Raw genomic sequence first — 24,306 nt, 5'->3', positions numbered from 1 at the left:
GATCAAGATGTAGAACCCTCAGCTTCTTCTCCAGCACCATGTCTGCCTTCATGCCTCCATGCTTCCTACCATGACAACAACTGACTAATCTGAAAGCTGTAAGCCAGTCCCAATTAAATGTTTTCCTTTACGAGAGTTGCTGGGGTCCAAGGACATCGCCCACAGAATCAATTAACCAGGACTCATAGGAGCTGGCAGAGATGAGGGAGCCCCTTGGGGTCTGACCTAGGTCCTCTGCATATATGTGATGACTAAGTGGCTTGGTGTTCTTGTGGGATTCCTGGCAGCGGGAGTCGGGGTGGTTGCTGACTCTTTTGCCTGCTGATGGGACCCTTTTCCTCCAGCGGGGTTGCCGTGTCCAGCCTTGATGTGATGGTACCTGCCTGGTCTTATTGCAGCTTGTTAGGCCATGTTTGTTTGATGTCCCTGGGAGGCCTGCTCTTTTTTGAAGGGAGACAGAGGGGGTGTGGATCTTGGGGAGGGTTGGAGGGAGGGGAGGCTGTGGTCAGGATGTAATATATGAGAAAAGAAGAAGAAAGAAAGTTGCCATGGTCATGGTGTCTCTTCCCAGCAAGAAAGCCCCAAGGTACCCTAAGCTACTCACCCAGTGACATAAAAAAAGAAAAAGAAAAAAAGAAAGAAAAATGAGGTGTCTGATAGACATTTGTAAACATATACTTAACAGAGAATTAAGAATTCTCTGTATTAAGAATAAACAACTTGTTCAAATCAACGTGGTAAACAGCCCAGTACAAAAGTCAGGGGAAACAGCAGCAGGCAGTTCACAAGAGAGTTGACTTGATGGGGCGGCAGACAGGAAGAGTGTTCAACTGACCAGCTCCAGAGAGATGCTACCTTAAGCCCCAGCCTGACAGAGGCGGGAAAATACCTGCCAATAGCAACTACCACAGAGGGACGGATAGACTGCATCCACACCGTGCATCCTGACAGCAGTGAGAAGGGAGCAAGGACCAGCAAGGGGACCAGCAATTGCTGACAGAGAGCAGTGAGGGAAATGTGTCGTCCGTGTTATACAGTACGGGCTGCTTTAAGAAGTTTAGGACCAGGAGGCGGCACCTCGGTCAGTCCAAGGAGAAAAATGTAACTATGTATCAAAACAATAAATAAACATATTGGCTGGCGGCCAGCTGTGCCAGGGGTGTGAGACCACCAGGAAGGGCAAACACCCTGGGGATTTAGAGTTTCCTTTCTCAGCCCCGGTGATGATGGCTACAATGGCTGTTGATCGTGGTTTTTGTTTCCTCATGATACTGGGGATGGAGTTAGAGCCTAGCACATGCCAGCACTCTGTCACTGAGGTACAGCTGTAGCCCTTTGTTATTAATTTTACATTAATTAATTAATTTTGAGAGTGTGTGTGTGTGGGGGGGGGGGGTCTCGCCTAGCCTAGGCTGGCCTAGAACTTGCCGTGTAGTCAAAGATGACACTGAACTTCTGGTCTTCCTGCCTCTACCTACCCTCACAGGTATGTCCTACAATGCCCAGCCTTTAAGGCAATTTGTTACACCTTTGAAGGTACATTGGGGAATTTTTATGCCAAAGACAAAATGTGTACAGGAGGAAAGATACTACTTTCTGACACAGATTCCAGTATGAGACTATATATTTCCTTCTACTTTTTTTTTCCAATTCAATCCCTAGTCACTGAAGGAAAGAAAAGAAAAGAAACCATTCCAAAAGATTCAGAAAAAAGATCTCTTAAATACCAAACCTGCAGACAAGAAAGAGACATGGGGGTCCCTGACCCGGAGTTCAGTGACCCTAGCTATCTATAACTCTGCCCCATCTTCTACAAAGACTTTGATGCTCAAGAACGTTTGCTGATTAGGCAAAGCATAGTTTGGAAGGATTTGTATGTTATACTTACTCAAAAGAGCTCATCTCGACTGCTTTTCAAGGTGAGTTTTTAAGTCATACCTCACTCTTACTTCAAAGACAAGGTCATTTGGTCAGAGAACAATTTTGTTTTTCAAGTACAGAGACAGGACCTGAGTTCAGATCCCCGGACCCATGTGCAAGTCAGGCATAGTGGCATATATCTGTAATCTCAGCACTCTTACGGATGGTGAGATGGGGTACAGAGATAGGAGAATCCCCCAGAAGCTCACGGGCCAGCTAGCCTGGAGTACTTAGCACAGGAACAAGCACTATGAGAAACACTGCATCAAACATGGTGGAGGGCAAAGAAACCTCAGGCTGTCTGTCATCTGACCTCCACACCACACACACACTCACACACACGCACACACACACACACTCACACACACACTCACACACACACTCACACACATACACCCTCACATACACATACGTATACACACACACACACACACACACACACACACACACACACACACACACACTCACACACGCATGCAAAAAACAATTAAAAAAAAATCTCAGAGGCCAGATCTTATATCACAGAAGAAGAAACAGAAAGAGGACATGGAGGAGAATTGCTCCAAGAGCCCTCGACATAATGTTTTGCAAAAGGCTTTCTTATCTTTACACAATAACCGTACAATCTAACATCAATCTAACACCTTAAGAGACCCGAATGATGTCTTTTCCAGCTGACCAGAAAACGCAGTTTGGTCACAGAAAGAGAGGCAGGCAGACATTGTAAGTGCCCGGAAGGCAGCTGTGCGATTGTCCTGGTCACTGGCTCAGCCATCAGTACCTTAATCAGCTCCCTTTCTCTGTGGAGGTCCTCATGACGTTCGGGAAGAGGGTCTTTGCTTTGTGCTTTGAGAACTTGCAGCCTGCCTTTCAGCTCCTTGATTTTCTTTTCACACTGGTCCCAGGTCTATTTGAAAACAGTATTACAATCGGTAAGTACTTGGCTCTCCAGCCTGGACTACAGACTAGACCAGCTCATTTAATGCACACGCTCTTTCTTTTATGGGTGTTTGGGGAAGCCGCACAAAATTACACAGAAATCAGTTCCTATCTCGTACAGACTGACCTGAAGGGACACATGGGACATAATCACAGGGATGGATTGGTTTGGAAGTATCTCCCTTCATCTTTCTGATCTATTATATCAGAAATTACATATAATATATCAGAAATACATACAATTACATAAAATCAAATATATATATTGTATTTGGGATACATTCACATCTAAAAAGCTACTGTAAGGACTGACTTTTAGCACCTACATCTTAAATGCGCATCGCAATAGCAGACCCAGGCAAAGCACACTGCCATGGTCCCCCTTGGTTAGCTTTTCCATGTCACCCTAAAACCTCTCCTGATGCCTGGCTTTGGCAAACCTTCCACACTGCCACTTCTCCACCTTCCACCTTCTCCACCTGCCACCTTCTACTTGAAATACTGTGGAGTTTGCAAGGAGTTTTCAAGCTTCCTCCACTCGGCTAGCCCATGCACTTCACGTCCTCCGCATAACCAAACTCATATGTTTCTTCATAGTACAGATGCTCTGACCAACTCACAGAAATTTACTCTTCATTTAGAAAAACTGCTCTGAGTAGTTTCCTTATCTGGTTTTAGTACACACCATGGATTAGAGGAATGTCAGAAATTAGCACAGGAACAAAACTAAACAAAAATAGCTTAATATTCTGACAAAAGAAATTGAAAATAAAAACTGCATTTGGAATTCAAGAACATTGTAGTGTTGGGCCATTAAGGTTAAAACAGTTCAGTCCTTTAGAACAACTTGGTATTCTGGCCAAAATAAAAACAAAACAACAACAACAAAAAAACCCACTACAACAATAAAAGCCCCAAACCAACCAACCAAACAGACCAAAACCAAGGTTTTCTACTACTAACTCAAAACATTTCTATTGTTAAACACATAGCGATCGATTACCCAGGACTCACATCTGTGGAAAACTGAGTTCTCTGATGAGAGCAGAAAAAGACAGCACAGCTGTGCTTATTTTCACGTGTTATACCCCAGGTTGGAGCAGATGGAATGTTAGTTTCATGTGCTGAACAGCCAATGGATATGAACGTTTCATGTTTCACAAAGCTTTTTTATAAACATGCATTTATTTACTTATTTAGTGGGGGTGGGGGTGGGGGTGGGGAATGCCACAGCACATGATGGAGGTGGGTTTTCTTTTTCCACCACGTGGTTTCCAGGGATTGAACTTAGGTCTCAGGCTTGGCACCGAGCGCCTTTGCCACTGAGCCATCTCACTGGCCCGAAGTAAATACCTTCCTAGCACCTCAAGTGTTTATATATGCAATACTTGGTTTTTTTCCCCATGCAGTTATTATTTTAGTAATAGTAACTGGCACGACTCGTATATTGGTGGGAACTGACTTTCACCGGCAAACTCAGAATACCAGATTTTTAAAAACCTCCATTGTCACAAGGCCACCAAGAGCCATGTGCAGTGTCCTACAAGTGCCACACACTCACCTCTGCAGTGCTCTGGAGCTGGCTGATCATCTCTCTCAGGCTGAGCTCAGTGTCCTTCCAGGCGTCCTGAAGCTTGCTGGCCTGCCTGTCAATGAACTCTTGGGTTTCCGGGTTGGGTGTGTCCCGTAATTTCTCCCCAGCTTCCAAGGCCAGTTCGTAGGTGGTTCGCCACCTCTGAACATGGATCTCTTTGTTCTAAAAAGAAAAAAAAAAAGGGAGGGGGTTGGCTTTAAACCTCTGCTGTGATGAGACTGTGATTGTGGATTTCCTTCAGAGCTTCTCTTAAATATTAAGTTCTATACAAAAATTCTTTACAAATTCTGTAAAGATTTGTACAGAACGTACGTGCATGATGAGGACACGCATGAAACACGTTCACATCAAAAGCTAATGTTTAACTCTGAGTTGGTCTATACTCCCAGATGAGGTGGTCACAGGATAACTTCCAAGGATTAGTAACAGTTAAGACTCTTAGAATGAATAACTGAAAGCTTAGAGAAATTAAAAATCAAAACCAAAACCAAAACCACACATTCAGGGTGCTGGAGCAATGGTTAAGAGCACTGACTACTCTTCCAGAGGACCCTGGTTTAATTCCAAGCACCTACACGACGGCTCACATCTGTCTGTAACTCTAGTACCAAGGGATAGAACATTCTCTTCTTGTCTGTGAGGGCACCACACAGTGCAGACATACATGGAGGCAAAATATCCCCCGTCCCCCCCATTTATATTTATAGAATAAAAATCTCCAAGGCAAGAGGGATCTCAGAGCACTGAGAAAATGATTAGTCTTTGAACTGAAATCATTACACAGGTTATCACCAGGGTAACTCAGAAGAGTAGAGCGTGCACATTATACTAAGAAAACAGGAAAGAGAACACATGAGAAGGTGATACCTCAAGAGCATACAGTGAAACTTATGACACATTGACCAGTAAATGAAAGAACAATGCAAACATTTGATATGACATAGGCTTCAGGCAGATTGAAACAAGCTATTTCCAATACAAAAAAAACCGAGGAGAAATTCTTTTAACTGACTCACGCTTCCAAAAGGAGCAGTGTGCCGCTCAACATAGCTCCTCAGACAGAAGGCCTGACTTCCTCTGCTGGTCCCTGACTTGGTCAGTGGCACATGATTTATCAAGATGCTCTGGCCAAAACCCTGGAATCTTCTGTGACTCATTTTTTTTTTCTTTATGTGTAACATCCAAACAGTGTCCCAAATCTTTGGAGGATTGGTTCACCTCCCTCATTCTGGTCTCAGTTTAAATGCCACAATCCCAGGGAGCACCCTGCTAAAGCAGCCGCCAGCTCATCTTAATTACCATCTGGTATTTTCTTGTTAAGTTGCTTGAATGTGTCCATAAGAGCAGGAGTTTGCTGGTCCTTACACCAATGAGGACAGAGACCAGCACAGAGATGGTGCTCCATTAATAGTCGTTGACTGGATAAGTGAATGAGGCCAGCCTAGCTTCTCAGGGGTGGTGGCGTGGCATGGCATTTGGCTGCATCTCTAGTAGAGATCGGCTCCCTCTAGTAGGGGGGAATGCATTCATTAACGTACTGTAATCCTACGCGCATGAAACAGCTTTCTTTTAATTGTGTTATATGTTGATCTATTTATAGACTGTATGTTGGGGTTGGGTGCATCTGGAGGTCACAGGACACCTTGTGGGAGTCAGTTCTTTTCTTTTATCGCGTGGCTCTCAGGGATTGAACTCCTATCTTCAGGCTTGGCTACAATCACCTGTACTCACTGAGCTATCTTGCCAGCCCCTAATCCCTTCTGCTGCACACTCGGCTGTCTGAATTTGCTCTTGAAGAGTGAGCATTCTTCCACCCGGCACTCCACCTGTGGATACCTTACACGTCTGCCAGAACCTTAAGGGTTTAGGTGGTGTGGCCCTGTCACGGTGGACTTCTCCCGTTCTACCCACCCATTTGCACTGCAAGCTTCTTCCCGCCCCCTGGAGAGAACATCTCTCTTTCTAGGTGAGTGGCTGAGACAGAGCTTCAGACGGTACAAGGCTAGGGACCAGGCCGTGGGTGGCCATATTTAGCTGGCCTTTTGCACAGAACGTATTTGGGTCATAACAGAAAACACTAAACCTCACGGGGGCTGGAGAGATGGCTCAGTGGTTAAGAGCACTTACTCTTCTCTTTCAGAAGACCAGAGTCTAGTTCCCAACACCCATACATCAGGTGGCTCATGACTACCTGTAACTACAGCTCCAACTGTAACTACAGATCCAACACCTCCTGGCCATTTCCAGTACCTGCACTCACATACACATGCCCACACACATGATTAAAAATAACAAAAATAGGGCTGGAGAGATGGCTCAGCGGTTAGGAGCACTGGCTGCTCTTCCAGAGGTCCTGAGTTCAATTCCCAGCAACCACATGGTGGCTCACAACCATCTGTAATGAGATCTGGTGCCCTCTTCTGGCTTGCAGGCAAACATGCAGTCAGAACACTGTATACATAATAAACAAATAAATATTAAAAAAATAATAATAAAAATAAATTGAAATAAAACCTCAGTTGAACAAACATCCTGCATATAAAGCTTCCCCCCACCTCCCCCGCCTCCTGTCTGTTTCTCACCCACTGTGGTGGTTTGAATAGGAATGGCCCCCACAGACTCATGTGTTTGAATGCTTAGCCCATAGGGAGTGGCACTATTAGGAGGTGTGGCCTTGCAGGAGCAGGCGTGGCTTTGTTGAAAAGTGTGTCACTGTGGGGGCCGGCTTTGAAGTCTCCTATGTGCTTCAGCCATGTCCAGTACAGTCTCTGTCTGTTGCCTGCAAGATGCAGAACTCTCATCTCCATCTCCAGCACCACCACGTCTGCCTGCACGCTGACATGTCCCACCGTGATGGTAATGGGACTAAACCTCTGAACCTGTAAACCACCCCAATGAAATGTTTTCCTTTATAAGAGTTGCCGTGGTCATGGTGTCCCCTCACAGCAATAGAAACCCTGACTAAGACACTCCCAAACTGTGCATCTGTTACCTTCAGCTCGTGGATCAGGCGTTTGGTTTGGTAGAGGCTGTAACAGTCCTGCTCCTTCACGGCAGACAGTAGGTGGCCGGTGTCAGTGAGGAAACGGAGCAAGTCCTCCACGGAGGTGGTGAAGAACTGCCATTGTGTCACCAGCCCGTCGACGTCACACTTCCTCTGCTGAACACCCCGGGCAGCATTCTGCCATTGGTCCGACAGCTTCGAGACTTCGGAGACAAATTCTGGCCTAAGGGAAAACAGATGGGGAGAGACTCCTAAGACGAACATGTAGAAAAGGTAACTCAGCAAGGACTGACCGAAGTTTGCATGCACGGTTCGCATGAGCCATCATGAAACCTGAGCCCTAGCTTAAACATGGTGAGGGGTGTGGTGCCGTGGGCGCACAGAACCTGGCCTTGGGCCAGCACTCTGGGAAGTGCTCCCTTAAACACACTGAAGCTGTCTTAACATGCCAGATCTTCCTGGAAGTCTAGGAACTGAATCAATGGGAAATGCATCAAAGGGCAGGTGCTTTGTAAGGCATCAGAGCACTTTATATAAATGGAACAGACAAGGGTAAGCCGTACCACAACCACCCAACTAGCTCCTTTCCGATGAAGGATACTGCTCACATGAGAGATAAGGCCTTTCTTTATTATGGGGAAGTCATGCCTATCATAATGAGCAATCAGAATAGCTTATGATGCTGGAGCAGGCCTGCATGTATCACTCAGGTATACTGAAAGACGATTTGGAGGGCAGGGAAGTAATACCTATGAGGATACTCAGAAAGGTTCGAACAGCTGGGCCACCTCTGGATTCTGGCCATGTCAATCAGCTAAGTGAGTAATGGTTCAGCTGTGCTAAGCAGGCTGGTCTCAGGGCTCTGCCCAGCCTGCCTGCTGCCGCCCACTGACTCCATCTGGGATGCCTGAGGAGACAGCTCTCCTTTTGTGACTATGACACAGTTTTGTCCTTGGGATAGCGGCACCTTATGACTCATTTTCCAATAACAAAACCTCATGCTAGGTGAGAATGGAGAAAGATGATACAGACGAATCATTCAAAACTTAGTTCATATACTCAAGGAGTGGCCATTCCCAGAAGCCTCTGTGCTGCCAACCTCATCCACTTACAACAAGAAAACACACCATTAGTATTTATATGGTCACAAGGCACAACCCTGTCCTGATGTGTAGGCATCAAGCTGGTCCCATGGTCAGGCTGCAGGGCATGGATGTAGTTAAGATCTACATGTTGACAGTTAGAAGGAATAGGTACCAGCCTGCCCCATAAGAACGGTGGTTCACAAAAAACCAATACTGACTCTTATAAAGAGCTGCAAGAGGAGTGATCCAAGGCTCCACACAAGCAAAGATGAGACAAAGGCCAATTACCCTGAGCGATTAGAACTCGTCACGGCTTTGTATCAACTGACTAAAATGCCACACAGCACCCCACAGACACGTACAAAGACTCCCACGTCAGAAGGCCTGTCCCATCAAGTGTGTTAGTTCCAGGATCCCACATAGCTCACCTCTTCTCTGCTTCTGTTGTGTCCAGAAGTTGTAAGGACTGGGCCACGTAGGCATCAGCAATGGTTTGGTTTATAGAAACCTCAGCTTCTAACATCTGTTTACGAACCAAAACATAAAATATCAGCTGGCAGAATTCATGAGTAGGGATCTGGAACTTAATGCTTCCTATCAAGGCTCTCAGAGGATCTGTGAAATGATTCATTTTCAAGTTACTTGAAGCCAACTGCAAAAAATGTTCAACCATCCTACTAATATTATCTAGGCACATAATATTGAAAAAAAAAAAAAAGAAAAGAAAAAGAACAGACCTAGTAATAGCAGCTATGCCTAAATGCCTATCATCGATTCTATTTTAGAGACAGGCTCTCCTTGGGTTTCATTTGAATCTCTCTTTTCCCAGCATCCTGCCCCTGGGTGAGTAACTGAGGAACGGCAGAGCACAGGTTTACCTCGTAGGTTTTCTGTCGCTCCAGGAGAGCAGGGAGGCTATGGGCAGCGTTCACGGTAAGTGTCTCCTGTATCTTCTCCAGGAGCTGAATCCATTTTTCACAGTAATGAAGGAAGTTTTCATTCAACCCATTTCCCTGAAGTTTGCTAGAAAGATTTGAAAACGAACAAAACCGAGCCTTTATAATAATGAAGTTAACTCTACCTCCCCGGAAGCAAGGGTAGGGAGGGGATGTTCTGACCTGTAGTGGTCCAGCGCTGTGGCCGTTGCCCGGATCCACTGCCGGTTCACATTTTGTAGTGTTTTTATTGTTATATCACTGAGGGGCAGCCTGAGGCTCTCTTCATTCAGACGCTCAATGTCAGGTGCCTGGGCCGTCAGTGCTAGCACATGGTTCTGTGAAAGGAAAAAAAAAGTACAGATAAAAAGTCTACATGATGAAATGGCCTCCTTACCTCAAAAGATGAGAGAAAATAGGGCCTGAATAGGTAATACAACTTGCATGGAATCAGTTAGAGTTAGAATTGGACCTGAACTTAGGTTTCTCAGTGGGGTTCCTGTCTGTGGACACCAGCCTGTACGTATGGCATGATGGCTAATCTGACCTGTCAACTTTGACAAGGTTTAGAAGCACCTAGGGGACGCATCCTCAGGAATGCCTGTGAAGGTGACTTCAGGGAGATTTAGCTGAGGAGGGAAGACCTCCTGTGGGTGGTACCATCCTATAGGCCGGGAGGCATGACTGAGTAAAAAGAGAAAGAGAAGCAACCAGCTGAATGCCATCCCTCATCTCCCTCTGCTTCCTGACCACGGGTGCACCGTGTTAAGCCATCTCACACTTCCACACGCGTGCCCTCCCTACCATGATGGACTGTGGGCCCTAAAACCCTGACACAGAATAACCCCCCTCCTTTGTAAAACCTGTACTCTGTGTGTGTGTGTGTGTGTCTGTGTGTGTGTGTGTGTGTGTGTGTGTGTGTGTGTGTGTGTGTGTGTGTGTGTGATGTCAGAGGACTCCTGTACGGAACTGGTTCTCTCCTCCCACCTTTCTGTGGGCTCCACCTACAGAGCCATCCTGCTGGTCTCCAAACCCTCCGCCAGGAATTTTGTCATAGCCATGAGAAAAGTGACTTGTGTAAGCTGCACCAAAGCAGCCCAAGAAGTATGGAGGGACACTACCTTCTGTCTTTAAGCAAGACTGAAAATGAGCTGGTTTTTTGTTTTTTTTTCCAGACAGGGTTTCTCTGTGTAGCTCTGGCGCCTGTCCTGGATCTCACTCCCTAGACCAGGCTGGCCTTGAATCCACTTGCCTCTGCCTCCTGAGTGCTATGATTAAAGGTGTGTGCCACCGCCGCCGCCGCCGCCACCACCACCACCACCCCAGCCTATGAGTTGTTTTTTTAAAGAACAATTCTGGACCTTCAAGTCCTATATAATCTGCCAATAAATTGACCTTCAACAGGCTGTACAGTGTGCCTACACAGCCTGTGAAATATCTGATCCTTAATATGCTCCTAGCTAACTGTGCTGCTTAAACCAGACTTCAAAGAAAACATTTGTATTTTCCTAGAGTGTGAAATCACAAGAAAGAAGATCCATCAAAACATTGTTTTTAAAAAGCTATTCCAGGAACAGCCTCAAGGTCAACAATATGCCCACAGTATGTTAAGTAAACACCTTCCACAATACCCAAGTTCTCTCTTAAACTCTGCTGTCATATTCTAGGTCAGGATCAACAAACGTTTCTCTAGAAGGCCAGCCCATCAGTGTTTTAGCTTTGGGGCCATCTTGTCTGGAAAGCAACCATTCTACTCTGTCCTCACAGCATAGGACCTCTCAATGTGTACGTGGATGTGTGACTGGGCTTAAATAAAATTTTGTTTACAAAATTAAAAAGATGGACTGGGGTTTGGACAGCACGTTGTCATTTGCTAACTCCTCATTGAGGTTCTAAATGTTGATCTTTGGGAGTTTGCAGGATCCAGAGTTCTTTTGTTTCTTTTATGTTAATTATATAACACTTACTAAGGTAATTAGAAAAGGAAAATGACCAATTTCAATTGGATATTTTATATTTGATCTTCAAACTAACCAAAAAAATCCAATTAATCACAACAGAGATTTCCTTGAACATGTGGGTTCAATGAAGTTAGTTCACAATGATCTCAAGATAAAAACACCAATGGATAATACATTTACATAATAATAACATAGATATACTAATAATTTATTAGTAAAATAGAGTCCTACTACGTTCTGCTTTCTGAGACCTTAGGAAAAATGGAGTAGGGATGAAAGGTTAGTGAGTGACTGAGCTCCTGAGTTAAGCAGGATTCGAGCAGATTCTTGCCATAGTAGTTAGCTTATTTTTTTTAACCCTATGGAAGGTCTAAGCCCTTAGGAAAGACACATATTGCCAGTACCAGGAATAGGCCAGGAACATCCTCTTTCTCTTCATGGTAAAGTTTATTCAAGTTTTCTTCCTCGTGCATAATAAGATCTTGTAAATATGTCAGCCGGTCTCCAAAATCCTTAAACTGTGCCAGAACAATCTATAAGGAGACATTTTCATTAGAAAAGTTTCATGAGTATGTATGACAGAATTAAGCATAGCATTACTGGCTGCGAAGAGTTCAAATTATTTTCATCTCAAAATTTCAGAGGTCTCTGCAAAGGCCCTGGGATTGCATTCTGTGGCTTTGGGTCTTCCTAGAGCAGTTCCACGCAGAGAAGTGAGTATTCCATTCCCTTTGTGCTAACTACTTCATTTTTCTCCTTCCTGCCAACGTTGAGACAACATTAGAGATTCATGGCTCTCTATGTAGTTTGCACACTACAACTCAGGAAACTAATGGAGACTCCAATGGACAGCTGTGTTTCCAGAAGCCACACCTATGCCTCAATTACTCCACTTAGAAATCCAGGTAACAGCCCAGCAATGGCAGGGCATGCCTTGGATTCCAGTACTCAGGAGGCAGATGCAGGCAGATCCCTGTGAGTTCAAGGCTAGCCTGGTCTAGAGAGCTAGTTCCAGGATAGCCAGGGCTATATATACAAAGAAACCCTGTCTCGAACACTGCACCCACCCCCCGAAAAAGAACCAGATAATGAGATCTGAACAGGGTATGAAGCATGCTCCTTGTTAAATTAACATTTTTTTTTACCATGAAGAAATGGCTATTTAAGAGCTGGCCCTTGCCCACGTGATTAAGCGAGACACCCTACAGCTTCCCTAAGGCGCTATGCAGACAGCAGAACCACTTCTCAGAACTCAACAAGTGGAGGGTGGCAGGAGAATGTCCATAACCACCATTCAAATGGAGAAGACGAACCTTAAATTCATTTGCCTTCGCCAGCAGCATCTTTTCCAAATAGGCAGCTGTCTGGAGGGAGTGGAGCTGTCCAGAATGGAGCCCCGGGGTGCTGCGGTCTGCGGGCTGTGGGAGCTGATCCAAGAGGGGAGAATTCTCCAGGAAGGCCTCTTTGGTCTTCAGTACCTCACGCTGCAGCTCCTGGAGAAGGAGAAAGGCTAGCAGGAGGCTGACTCCTCCCCCACCACAGTCCCCCAGCCCCCGCCACTTGTGTGTCTGGGAGTCTGTTGCTGCTGGTACTGCGGATTTGAAATAGCCGAAAAACTCAAGTTTTTCTTTTTTTTTTTTTTTTGGTTTTTCGAGACAGGGTTTCTCTGCGTAGCTTTGCGCCTTTCCTGGAGCTCACTTGGTAGCCCAGGCTGGCCTCGAACTCACAGGGATCCACCTGGCTCTGCCTCCCGAGTGCTGGGATTAAAGGCGTGCGCCACCACCGCCCGGCTATTTTCTTAAAGTGATGTAGCTTACGGGCGCTGCTCCGAAATCGGGCAGTTTAGAGCCGAACCTGTCACCGCCCAGCAGAGTGGGGGCGTCCAAGTTCCAGAAGCTGAAGACCAACTGAGTAGACTCGTGGACTCTGCATTTCTAATTACCCAACACTTGAGGGATGGACTTTCAAATCAGCTCCAGGATCACCGGAGGCTGTCACCTTGCTGGTGACAACATATCCTGATATAAATGGATTCGTGTAGAGTCCACAGAGTCTCACTCAGCAAGCAGATGGCAGGGTACTCTAATTAAATCTGTTACTTATTTTTGATTTGACTTAGGTCACAAGATATAAAGCAATCTTGTTACCAAAGTTTCATACTATGGCATATTCACATTCCGGGTATTTCCTCACAGTCCTGGAAAAACACCATAGCTGAAACTGCCCTGTTCTTTTAGTCTGAAATCACTGAATTCCCAGAAAAGCCATACTCACATGGCACCAAGTCCAGGATTACTATGTATATATATGAGGGTATGTATGGGTATGTGTGGGTGTGTTTGAGCTGTCCACTTTGTTTATTTACTTATATGTTTAGTCAGAGTCTCTTCACGCACCTAGACTCACTGGTTTGCCTAGGCTGACTGGCTAGGGAGCCCAGCTGTGTCTACCTCCACAGCACCAGGATTTCAATCGCCACATTTAGCTTTTGACACGGGTTTGAATTCAGGTACTCATTCTTTTTTTTTTTTTTTCTTTCAGAGCTGAGGACCGAACCCAGGGCCTTGCACTCTGCCACTGAGCTAAATCCCAACCCCAGGTACTCATTCTTGTATGGCAAGTATTTTACTCACTGAGCCATATACCCAACCTCCAATATCATCATCACCACCACCACCACCACCAAGACTTATTTTTGTTTCAAATTAATGTGTATTGTGCTGGCTAGTGTTTTGTCAACTTGACACAAGCTAGAGTCATTTGGGAAGTGGGAACCTCAACCGAGAAAAGTGTCCCCACTACATTGGCCTGTGGGCAAGCCTGTAGGACATTTGCTTGATTATGACTGATAATAAGTGGGTCCAGGTCACGACGGGTGATGCCACTCGTAGGCAGGTGGTCTTCAGTTATATATGACAGGCTGAGCAAGCCGTGAAGAGCAAGCCAGTAAGCAGTGTTCCTCCATGGCTTCTGCTTCAGTATTGGCCCTGCCCTGAGTTCCTGCCATGACCTCCTTTGATGATGGACTGTGCTGTGTAACTATAAGCTGAAATAAACTCTTTTGTTCCCAAGTTGCTTTTGATGTTTTATCACACAGCAATAGAAACCTTAATTAAGACATGTATATATGTTTATGTGTGTGTCTGCACACACATATACAGGTACTCATGGAGGCCAGAAGAAGGTGTCTGATTCCGGAGTTACTGGTGACTGTGAAGTACCCACCATGGGTGCTGAAAAACGAACTCTGGTCCTCTGGAGAAGTAGCAGCATTCATTCATAACTGCTGAGCCATCTCTCTAGCCTCACCCACCCGGGATTATTTTTAAAGCCAAGAGATTCTTGGTCATAACCAGGTGAGGCACCGTGGCTTCTATTTCAGATTTTGCATGAGGCTTTTGTCTAGGGGCTTAATTGCTAAAATAGAAGTATAAACTTAGAAAGAGGTGGTGACAGGACCCCCTTGACCCATATGCCACCTCCTTCTTCCAACCCCACATGTCCCATCTCGCCTGTGCCCGACACAGCCAACTCAGGACACCTGTCTGATTACCTCTCTGTCCCGGTGGTCTGTCTCATCCCAAGGCCGTGGCCATCCCCCACGAGTCCTGTCTCTTTTGCTGATGTGGCTTTGTACCCACCTCTACGTCCTGCAGGGCCAGCGGCAGGATGTCTGCCAGGTTGTTTCCTGACATGTTGATGTTGGCAAGCTGTTGGAACTTCACTTCCTGCTGCCGGAGCCAGGCTGCAGCTTCTGCATGAGCGCTGTGAGAAGCCTTCCAGAGCTGCAGCTGACCTCGGGCCTCCTGCAACTGGTCTGTGAGGTCTTGGTTCACCTGGGTCCACCTGTCGGTGTAAAGTTAACAACAACCCTCATTCCATCCTTCCCTTGCAGCAAAATTATAAACACACACTCTACCAGGAAGTTAAAAGCAGGCGGATATTGTTTGTTTGTTTGTTTGTTTAAGACAGTCTCTCTATGTAGCCCTGGCTGTCCTGGATCTCACTATGTAGACCAGGCTGGCCTCGAACTCAGAGATCCTCTACCTCTGAAGTGCTGCTGGGATTAAAGGCGTGCGCCACCACTGCCTGGCTTTTAAAAAGGTCTTATTTATACCATGCTTCTGTAAAACAAATTTACTGTGCAGTTACAAAAACAATATCCTTATTTTTCAAGTTAAAATAAAGGAAAAACTTTATTCCATTTTCAAGTTAAAAGAAAGGAAAAAATTTATTCCAGCTACAGATTTTTATCTTGCTTGTTTTTTCATTTACTCTACTTTAAAAAAAAAAAAAACATTTCCATATTACTAACAAAAAAGAAAAAAAAAAAAGAGGCTAGCCAGGTGTAAGCTCATGAATATAATCTCATCACTGAGGAGGCTGAGTCAGGGAGATCATTACAAGTTTGAAGTCAGCTGGGAATACACAGTGAGTTTTAGGCCAGCCAACAACTCAATGAGATTCTGCCAGGAGGGGGAGGGGGTAGGGAGAGGAGGAGGGCCAAGAGGAGGAGGAAGAAGAGGAGGAAGGAGGGGGAGGAGAGAGGGGGAGGAGGAACAACCATTTTTTAAATGGCTGTATAAAACATTCTGTAGATTATTTGTTGCACTTGTGTGAATGGGGCCAGTGATGTAGCTCAGCCCTGGATTCAATTCACAGAAACACAAACAACAGAAAACACCAACAAAAAGAACAAACTTGTATGTTCAGCAATGGCCCAGATCCTTTCACAGCAACAGTCTATATAGTGAGGGGGCCCTGAAACCAAATGTGAGCTAGTTACATTATTGCCTTCCCTTCAGTGAGGGCTCAATGGAGACCCGAGGATACCACAACAGGGCATATGATTTCTGTCCTGTGTTCAATACTTGATTGAAAGCCATTTTGCGGAAGCATGGAGGAAGAATTGAAAGCAGTTGAACTTCACGTTATCCCTGGCAAACTAGCTTTAGGTCACTTTCCAAAAGATGTTTTGAACACACCCATCCCACCTTACCCTACAGACTCCCCACTCCTCAGTGTTCCGATGCGATTTGGGGATTCCCAAGACCGAGCCTTGTATTTAGAGAATGCACTCAGGAAGTGGTACATTAGTGCATTTCTAGCTTGGTTAAATGCTTGGTTTATCCAAACATTGCACAAGGCACACTATAGCTCTCATGACATTGAACCTTAACACCATGAACTACACCCTCCAAAGCAGAACCACAGAGAACACCAGTCATCTTGGAGGAGCAAGAAGCCTTTAGAAGGCCTAAGGATCCAGACAACTGGTCAACCTTTCAAGCTGCGTTCTGCACATACCTTGAATGAGCATCTTGGCATTTCTCTTCCATAATTCCAGCAATGGAGGGGCAAGAATCTTTGAGTCTGCCAATAGCCTCCTGCAGTTTCCCCCAGCTCCCTTCCCTGCGCTCAGCTTCATCCTGAAGGGCCTGAGGACACAGGAAAAAGTCAGGTTTGGATGTTCTGGCCATCCCCCTGGAAGGTAACGGCTTTCTGGTCCTTGCTGCTGCACAATAATGACACAGACACGTAGACCTTACAGGACGGCGGCACACAACCAAGAATGGGGAGAAGACAAACGACAAGGCAGTCCTTCCTCAAAGGCTGGATAACTCAGCAGTATTAAGTTGTTAAACACACGACATTTGTCCATACATGCAATTTCATAAACCATGAAACAGACACAAAAAATTCAATATATACTTCCTGTGCCACCACTTTTGCTTCTGTGTGAACAGCAGAAAAGCACCTGTATTCATTACTATGCTTAGTTCAACTTTCAGTTTTTTTACCCACAATACCTTTGGCCACGCTGGTTGACTTACCTGAAGGTTCTGCACCTGGCAGTCCAAGGCCTCCATTGATAAAACCGCAGGCTTGCTGTGCTCCATCGAGTATGCGAGTTGGATTGTCACCACATTGGCCTCATCGTAGAGCTTGTTACAGGCCTTCCACTCCTGCAGCGCTGACTGCGCGGAGGCCCTGAGCTGATGGACCTGTGGCAAAAGTGGACACCCTGACTTAGCTTTCCTCAGACAGTCTCTCATTGTGTTTCCTCCCAAGGAATCTGCAATTGTACCCAGTTTGGGCATTTCAACTTGAAAGCACTGGCAATCTCCACCAAATTCGTGAAGGTGGGAAGGGTAAGGTACATCCAGATCTCAGAGAAAGCTGTTCTAATAATGGGTTAGTGAGAGAGAGAGAGCCCCAAGATCACCAGGCTCATGACAGACCCAGGGATCAATCAGTCTGCCAGCCTTCTGGCTTGGGGCAGATTATTTAACTTTGTTATTGGTTTCTTCATCCACAAAGCAAATTAATTAACAAAACAGACAAAATAAACACACACCCCTCCTCCCCAAGAGGGTTTGTGAAAACTCTCTGCAACTGTAAAGCATTTTAAGTATAAGATGCTAAAGTGGCCTCTGAGCATATGTGTGAGCATATTACTGCCAGGCCAGCACAAGCTGGAGAAAAACCGGCAGGGCGCCCATGCTGGGCTTGCATGAAGGGCAGGCAGACTTTACCCCTGGTACACTTTGGTGACAGGAGTTGAGCATTTTGCTACTTAGTGAAAACAATCGCTGAAGCTCCATGTGGGCGCCTGCCTGTAATCCCAACACTTAGAAGGCTGGCGCAGGAAGAGCATATGCTTAGGCCTGGGCTACATGACGAATTCCAGGCCAGTCTGTAGCACTGAAAACATGAACTAAAGGGTCATGAGCTGGTTTAGCAGGTAAAGGGGCTTGCATGTCATGCAGGCAGGCGTGGAAGCTGGACTCCTCCTGACTTAGCCTCCAGAGGGCTGGGATCACAGATGTGCACCACCACACTCAGCTTGGATCCCAGGAGACACTACACTCATGGTCTGGGGGACAAGAGAAGAACTTCATTAAGGGAGTCTCAACAGAGTAGAAAGGATATATTGAAATGTGAGAACTCGGCTCAGCTGGTAGAGCGCCACTACTGAGCGCCATGACAGGCATCAAAAGTGAAAACTGGTCGATTTGTGTTAGCATTCCTATTTGCTAGACCAGAGAACTGGCTTGGGGAAGTAACCTGCCTATGGACCCAGATGGGAAAAGGTGGCAGTCATCGCTGCCAGGCAGCAACTGCTGGAATTACAACCGTATGTCTTCATGACCACCTCCTCTTGAGGTGGGTTCTGGGGATCAAACTCGGGTCCTCATATTTGTCCTTTCACCAACTGAACCATCTCCCCAGCCCACTTCCTGGAGAATGACCCTTTACTGAGCTGAAATTCACAGATCACATAATTTACCTATTTAAAAAGTAAAATCTTACACATCAATTTTAGAACATACTCTTTACTCCAAAAAGAGACATCATATCCATCATAGAAGATACTTCTTCCCAAGCCACAAATCTACTCTATCTCCATAGATTGGCCTGTATTAGATATTTCATAAAATGGGTCCATTCATGGTGACTGTCTTCTTTCGTGACTGTCTTCTTTTACTTACCAGACTTTAAAGTCTGCTTCATACATCTCAATAATATCCCACATTACAGATATATCTACTACATTTTACTAAGACATCCATAGTTGGATAGACAATGGGTTGTTATCATTTTGGGGCTATCATGATTAGACTGTTATAAATATTCGTCACTTAGGTGACTTGCTGAGTCATACGGTAACTCTATGTTTAAGCATCAAGGAACCACCATACTATTTTCCAATGCAGCCAGACCTCTTTAGATCCCGCCTGCAGTGTATGAACACCTCCTTGCTAACATTTGCTGTCTTCCATCTTTATTGCCATCTGCATTTGTATGACTTGATTTTATCATGGTTTTGATTTTTTTCTTCCCTTGATGGCTGCTGATGTGATTATTAGCCATTCACGTCATCTGTAGAGAGATGTCCACTCAGACAGCCTCTCCATTTTTGCCATTTGATCCTCTACCCTCTTATTAGTGCCCTGTAACTTGTTAGACTGTACAAACAAGCCCCTTAGGGAAGATGCAACCTGAAAATGCCTCCCCCATCCTGGAGGGTAGGAATCCACTCTTTTCTATTCTTTCTTACTCCTGGCAGTGAGAAACATAAACAAACCAGATTAACAAAGGACTGAGTGAGCTCATCCTCATTCCTCCCCATCCTGTGGCTCCTCTCTGCCCCTCTCTGTGGTGTTCTCCAAGAGAACAAAGTAATCTGTTGTGATGAAATCTAACCTATTTCCCCGACCCTGGCTGCTTATGTTTCTAGTGTCCTATCTCGAAGGCCAGTTGTGAACGTTTATGTTGCTTTTTAAAAAGCTTTATAGTTTTAACTCTTATGTTTATGTCTGGTTCATTTCAAGTTCCACTTTGGATGTGGTATTGAGTTACCATTGCATCACTCTTTGATGTTTAACATCCGGGTGCCCCAGTGTCATACTGTGAAAAAAAATTCCCCCTTCTCCCTGTGACATCTTTGTTGAAAAATTAACTGAAAGCTTATTTATTTATTTATTTATTTATTTATTTATTTAGACTCTTGCATTTATCTGTGTGTCTCTCTTATGATCTTGATATCACATGCTTTTATATACACTGTCTTAATTTAATTCTTCCCTCCTTATTTTTATTACATTATATATTCATTACACTGCTGTTATCTGCTCATGTGAATTTCCTGCACTGCCCAAGCTCCTCGAGGGTATGATTCCATTATTTTCTCCTTTCTCTTACTCCTGGTGGTGAGCAGAGTAACTTAAACAAACATGATTGACAAATGGCTGAGCGAGCTCATCCCTATTTTTCCAGAGTCCCAGGGAAGGGATGATGCTGCAGGTTGCCTAGGGATTTCAATCACACAGCTTGTTCTCAGTTCCCCCTAGGAGCACACGGTGGAAAGCAGATTTTAGTACATGACATAGACACCCAGGGAGGATTCTGGAGCGAACACAAACACATAATTAGCTGGCCTTCAGAGCATCCTCCTTGGGTGGGAGGTAAACGCCCTTGGCAAGTCTCAGCTCTGTCATCCAGCGCTCTCCTTTCCGGGCATCCGCACTCTTCCTCCCCGGCCTCTGGTGTTCTCCCTAAGCCAACCTGGCTCCCAGCTCCCCAGGCTATGTGATACGCCCCCTCCCCTCCCTGCGGCAGCTCCCACAGGCCTGGATTGCTTTTTCCTTACTGCTGCTGCCGTGGAGCTGACCTGGAAACACTGCCAGATGCTCAGCTGGCCTGAGAGATGGAGACATTTATGCTTGCCTGAGTATGGCAGACAAAACAAAAGATAGCCAAATGGGTTTCCTGCCTGCCGGTGCCGTCGTGGTCTATGGCTTTACCTCCAATTATTTAGGGCATAAAATGAGACTTGAAATACTTCTTTTCAGTTCAGTATGTCTCCCAGCAGGTCTTTGGGTTTTTTGTTTGTTTGTTTGTTTTGTTTTGTTTTTTAAACATGGGGTAAATCTCTGTAATGAAAGAATGGTAACAACAACAAATGAAAGATTCTATGAGGAGAAACAGCAGACTGAGTATGTCTCGTACCTGGCCAGTCACGTGACTCTTCTTTTGAAACAGCTCATCAATTCCAGACGCCATGTCTTCTAACAGGGGTATGTCTCCTCCCTCCAAAGTCAGTGAACTTTGTCTCAACTCATCCAGTGCTTTTGATTTCATGGCAAGCTGATTTTCTATATCCTAGACAAGACACACACACACAAAAGTATAATACTACAGAACAATTAATAACCTGGAGTTCACTCTTTTCAAGTAAAAAATGCCAATGAGTATATACAGAGCAAACACAGCAACAGCATTTTAATCACAGTTTACTTCTGAAGACAGGGCCTTTGTTTTGTAGCCCAGGTTGGCCTCAAGTTCAAGGTCCTCCTGCCTCAGCCTCCTGAGTGCTGGGATTATTGGCAGGAACCACCATGGCCAGTCTCACGGGATATTCTTAATTTTAAATTCTGTATTTACGAGAGTCTAGGGGGCAGGCTGTTAGCAGCATGGTATGGAAATAGTCCAGGACAGACCGTCTTTGTTAACTATCTGCCTGTGCTAACTGTGCGGCGAGTCATCAGACCCCAAGTCCCCATTGCCTCAGCACCCCGAGCCATTCACAGCTCGACTTCAATGAAAGCACAAGCCGGAAGGCACTCTCATACCATTAAGCGGCATGTAAAAGGCTTGCCTGTCTTTTGTATCTGAGTTCATTAAGCCACTCATAAAGCCAACCCAACTGGCTCTGTTCGTTACAGGCAAATTCCCAGAAGCCTATAAAGCTCTCTCTCTAAAAAAAAAAAGAAAGAAAGAAACAGAACATAGATCCAGCAGTGTAAACCAGCTGAAGGAGGCCTGCAGCAGCTGGGGATAATGTCACATGCCTGTAACTAACTCCAGTATGCACAAAGCCAAGGCAGGAGGATGCTAGGAGTTTGAGGCTAGCCTGGTCTATATAGTGAGATCCTTTTCAACCAACCAACCAACCAACCAACCAACAACAATAACCGCAAAGGTGATTCTCATGCTTGGGAGTGGGCCTGGACAGCCAGAACACAGAATGACAGAAACTCTGATCTACATCGTCTTCTAGCCCAGCACACGACAGGAAAGCCCCCTCACTGCAACAGCAATTCATGTGTGAGTGCACCATGGAGTTCTCACTGATGAGGGGCTGCACTTCTCACCTATCTCTTTTTGTGGTTTAATTGCAAAGGTACACAGCAAAACAAACCCCTGAAGCCAGCTTTGCCAGCGGGACTCACTGAGTACCACCCTGCTCACCCCTCCCCACTCCTGCCCAGGAGCCGCACTTACAGACACGTGGGTGGGGAGCCATGTAACTTCTTGTTGGGGGGCGGGGAAGTGGGGACAAGGCCTGAGAATAGCACGGACAAGTTCTCCTTCTGGCAAGGCCCTGGAGAATCTGACCCATTTGGGGCGAGGCCAGTGGATAGTTCACTGCATAGTTCTGGGCACGACCCCAGGAACATATGTGCTGCCCGCTCTCCTTGCTTTCCTTATACAGATCACATTGCTGGCTGCCTCTGGTTTCCCTTTCTTAGAGCTAGGGATGAAATGGCTATTGCATTAGAAAAACATCCCCCACTGATGACTCTCCTCTGGGTGAGCCAGAGGGATGTTGTTAAAAATATACAGAGGACCTGATTCAGCTCCTAAAGCCTTCGATGTTTCAAGTGTGACCATGAATTCAGAATTCTCAAGAACAGGATGTTGCCTTTCCAACACACCTTGTGACTGGCCTGAAAGAGTCACAGTAGTCCATGACATTATGAACCCGCATAACTGTTCTGGAGAGAATGATTTCAACCACAAGCGTCCAGGAGACATACAAATAAATAGATGATAGCAGGAGTTACTGGGAACAGTCTAGCAACAGGGAATGAAGCAGAGTCATAGAAACCCACAGTGCCCTCCTGTGCCAATCCTGTAGGGCGTTGAGAGGCAGGGGACAAGAGAACAGGAGATAGGCAGTGCCAACCATTGAGAGCAAGCTTTAAGTTACGCAGTGCACAGGACGCTGGGAGAAAACCTGGTCCATCCCCCATAGGAGACAGGGCAGTACAGAATGAAGAACGAATTGATGCAGCCTTGGCTGCTGAGTTAGCTGTGAGAACTCAGATCTGACTAGAGGGAAGCAGTCATCACTCGAGGCGAAACTCACTTTCACTTTGCACGATGCTGTAACGGAAAATGCTGCCAACCGGGCACCCTGCTCTACCTGTAGGGGTGCCTAGTTAGAAGACTTCCCTTGTCGCCTGCAACACGGCTTATGCTGCTGACATTAGAGCCATGGATCAAGTGGGTAACGGTTACCGGTGGGAAAGCTGGGGACGGAAGGGGAATGACGTAAGGAACAAACTGGCAATTGTTGTAACCATTATTAGAAATAGAAGGAAACAAATTTGACTGTAAAACTGCCCATGCAAACTATTGAAACTGTATAAATAAAGACGGCCCAGGCTATCTGGGGCCACGCATTTGAACCAGGTGGTCAGTTTCTTCACACATCTGTCCCAGGTCACGGGACCCGTTTGGAGTTAGACTCCAGCACACATGTCCTTGAACACCAATCAGAAGCTAGTGCTTTTCTCTGTAAAGTGATACCTTGAAATGGTTTGAAAATGTTGAGTCGTTGTCTCCTTCCAGTTTCTCATTATCATCCACAGAGGTTCATTTGAACTCTACTAGAGATTTCTAGTAGTACCTACCAGTAACTTGTCATATTTCCTCTACAGTGCAAGGACACTTTTTAAAAAAGTACCATTTAGCAGGGAGTTAGAAGGAAATACCAACACACACACACCACACCAAAAACAATAGTGTAAACAATAAGCTTGGCGATACTAGCTCGTGAGCCCTTCCCTACAAGGCATCCGTTCTTGTTTTTCTTCCTTGGAATAACACGGACTGGGCCCAGTGGTCCTGCAGTCCGCCCTTGCCACACTGGGACCTTCCAGCTCCCACCTCACCAGGTACATTAATCATCACACTTTAAATCCTGATTTGCAGCACAAATTAAGAATAGAAGAATGAAGAGATTTGCTAATTACAGAGCTTCACCTGAAGCTCACTCCAGCTTGTCTGTGAGAAACAGTGTTAAATACCTTTTAAAATATCCCAATCCCCAAGGCTGGAGAGATGGCTCAGATGTTACGAGCGCCTGCTGCTCTTACAGAGGAACCAAGTCTGAGTCTCAGCTGCCAGGTGGGGGTAACACACTAGCTCTAGTTGGTATCCCATGCTGTTGGCCGCCTCAGGCATTCATACACACACACCTAATCAAAAATAAATCTATGGAAGACTTGCTTAGGTTAGGCCTCTTTGCAGCTTCCTGCAGAAGACTGCTGAGCCCCAGGTGGATGCTAAGGTAGAG

General features: G+C 45.6%; 1 protein-coding gene across 12 annotated transcripts in view; it reads right to left on the bottom strand.

Annotated features, from left to right (window-relative positions):
• Nucleotides 1–24,306, bottom strand: part of Syne2 (spectrin repeat containing nuclear envelope protein 2) — a 320,688-nt gene that overhangs the window by 44,292 nt on the left and 252,090 nt on the right. For all 12 annotated transcript variants that reach the window (XM_076550884.1, XM_015992010.3, XM_076550887.1 and 9 more), the window contains 12 exons: nt 20,952–21,104; nt 17,273–17,443; nt 16,746–16,876; nt 15,080–15,284; nt 12,752–12,931; nt 11,843–11,971; nt 9,661–9,815; nt 9,421–9,565; nt 8,971–9,065; nt 7,446–7,680; nt 4,421–4,615; nt 2,702–2,827 (listed from right to left, as the gene is read on the bottom strand). In XM_076550884.1, coding sequence (XP_076406999.1) covers nt 2,702–2,827; nt 4,421–4,615; nt 7,446–7,680; nt 8,971–9,065; nt 9,421–9,565; nt 9,661–9,815; nt 11,843–11,971; nt 12,752–12,931; nt 15,080–15,284; nt 16,746–16,876; nt 17,273–17,443; nt 20,952–21,104 — 1,920 coding nt within the window. The remainder of the gene's footprint in view (nt 1–2,701; nt 2,828–4,420; nt 4,616–7,445; nt 7,681–8,970; nt 9,066–9,420; nt 9,566–9,660; nt 9,816–11,842; nt 11,972–12,751; nt 12,932–15,079; nt 15,285–16,745; nt 16,877–17,272; nt 17,444–20,951; nt 21,105–24,306) is intronic.

Source organism: Peromyscus maniculatus, chromosome 14, assembly GCF_049852395.1.
Source record: "Peromyscus maniculatus bairdii isolate BWxNUB_F1_BW_parent chromosome 14, HU_Pman_BW_mat_3.1, whole genome shotgun sequence".
Classification (NCBI taxonomy): domain Eukaryota; kingdom Metazoa; phylum Chordata; class Mammalia; order Rodentia; family Cricetidae; genus Peromyscus; species Peromyscus maniculatus.
This window is presented reverse-complemented; position numbering and strand designations above follow the sequence as displayed.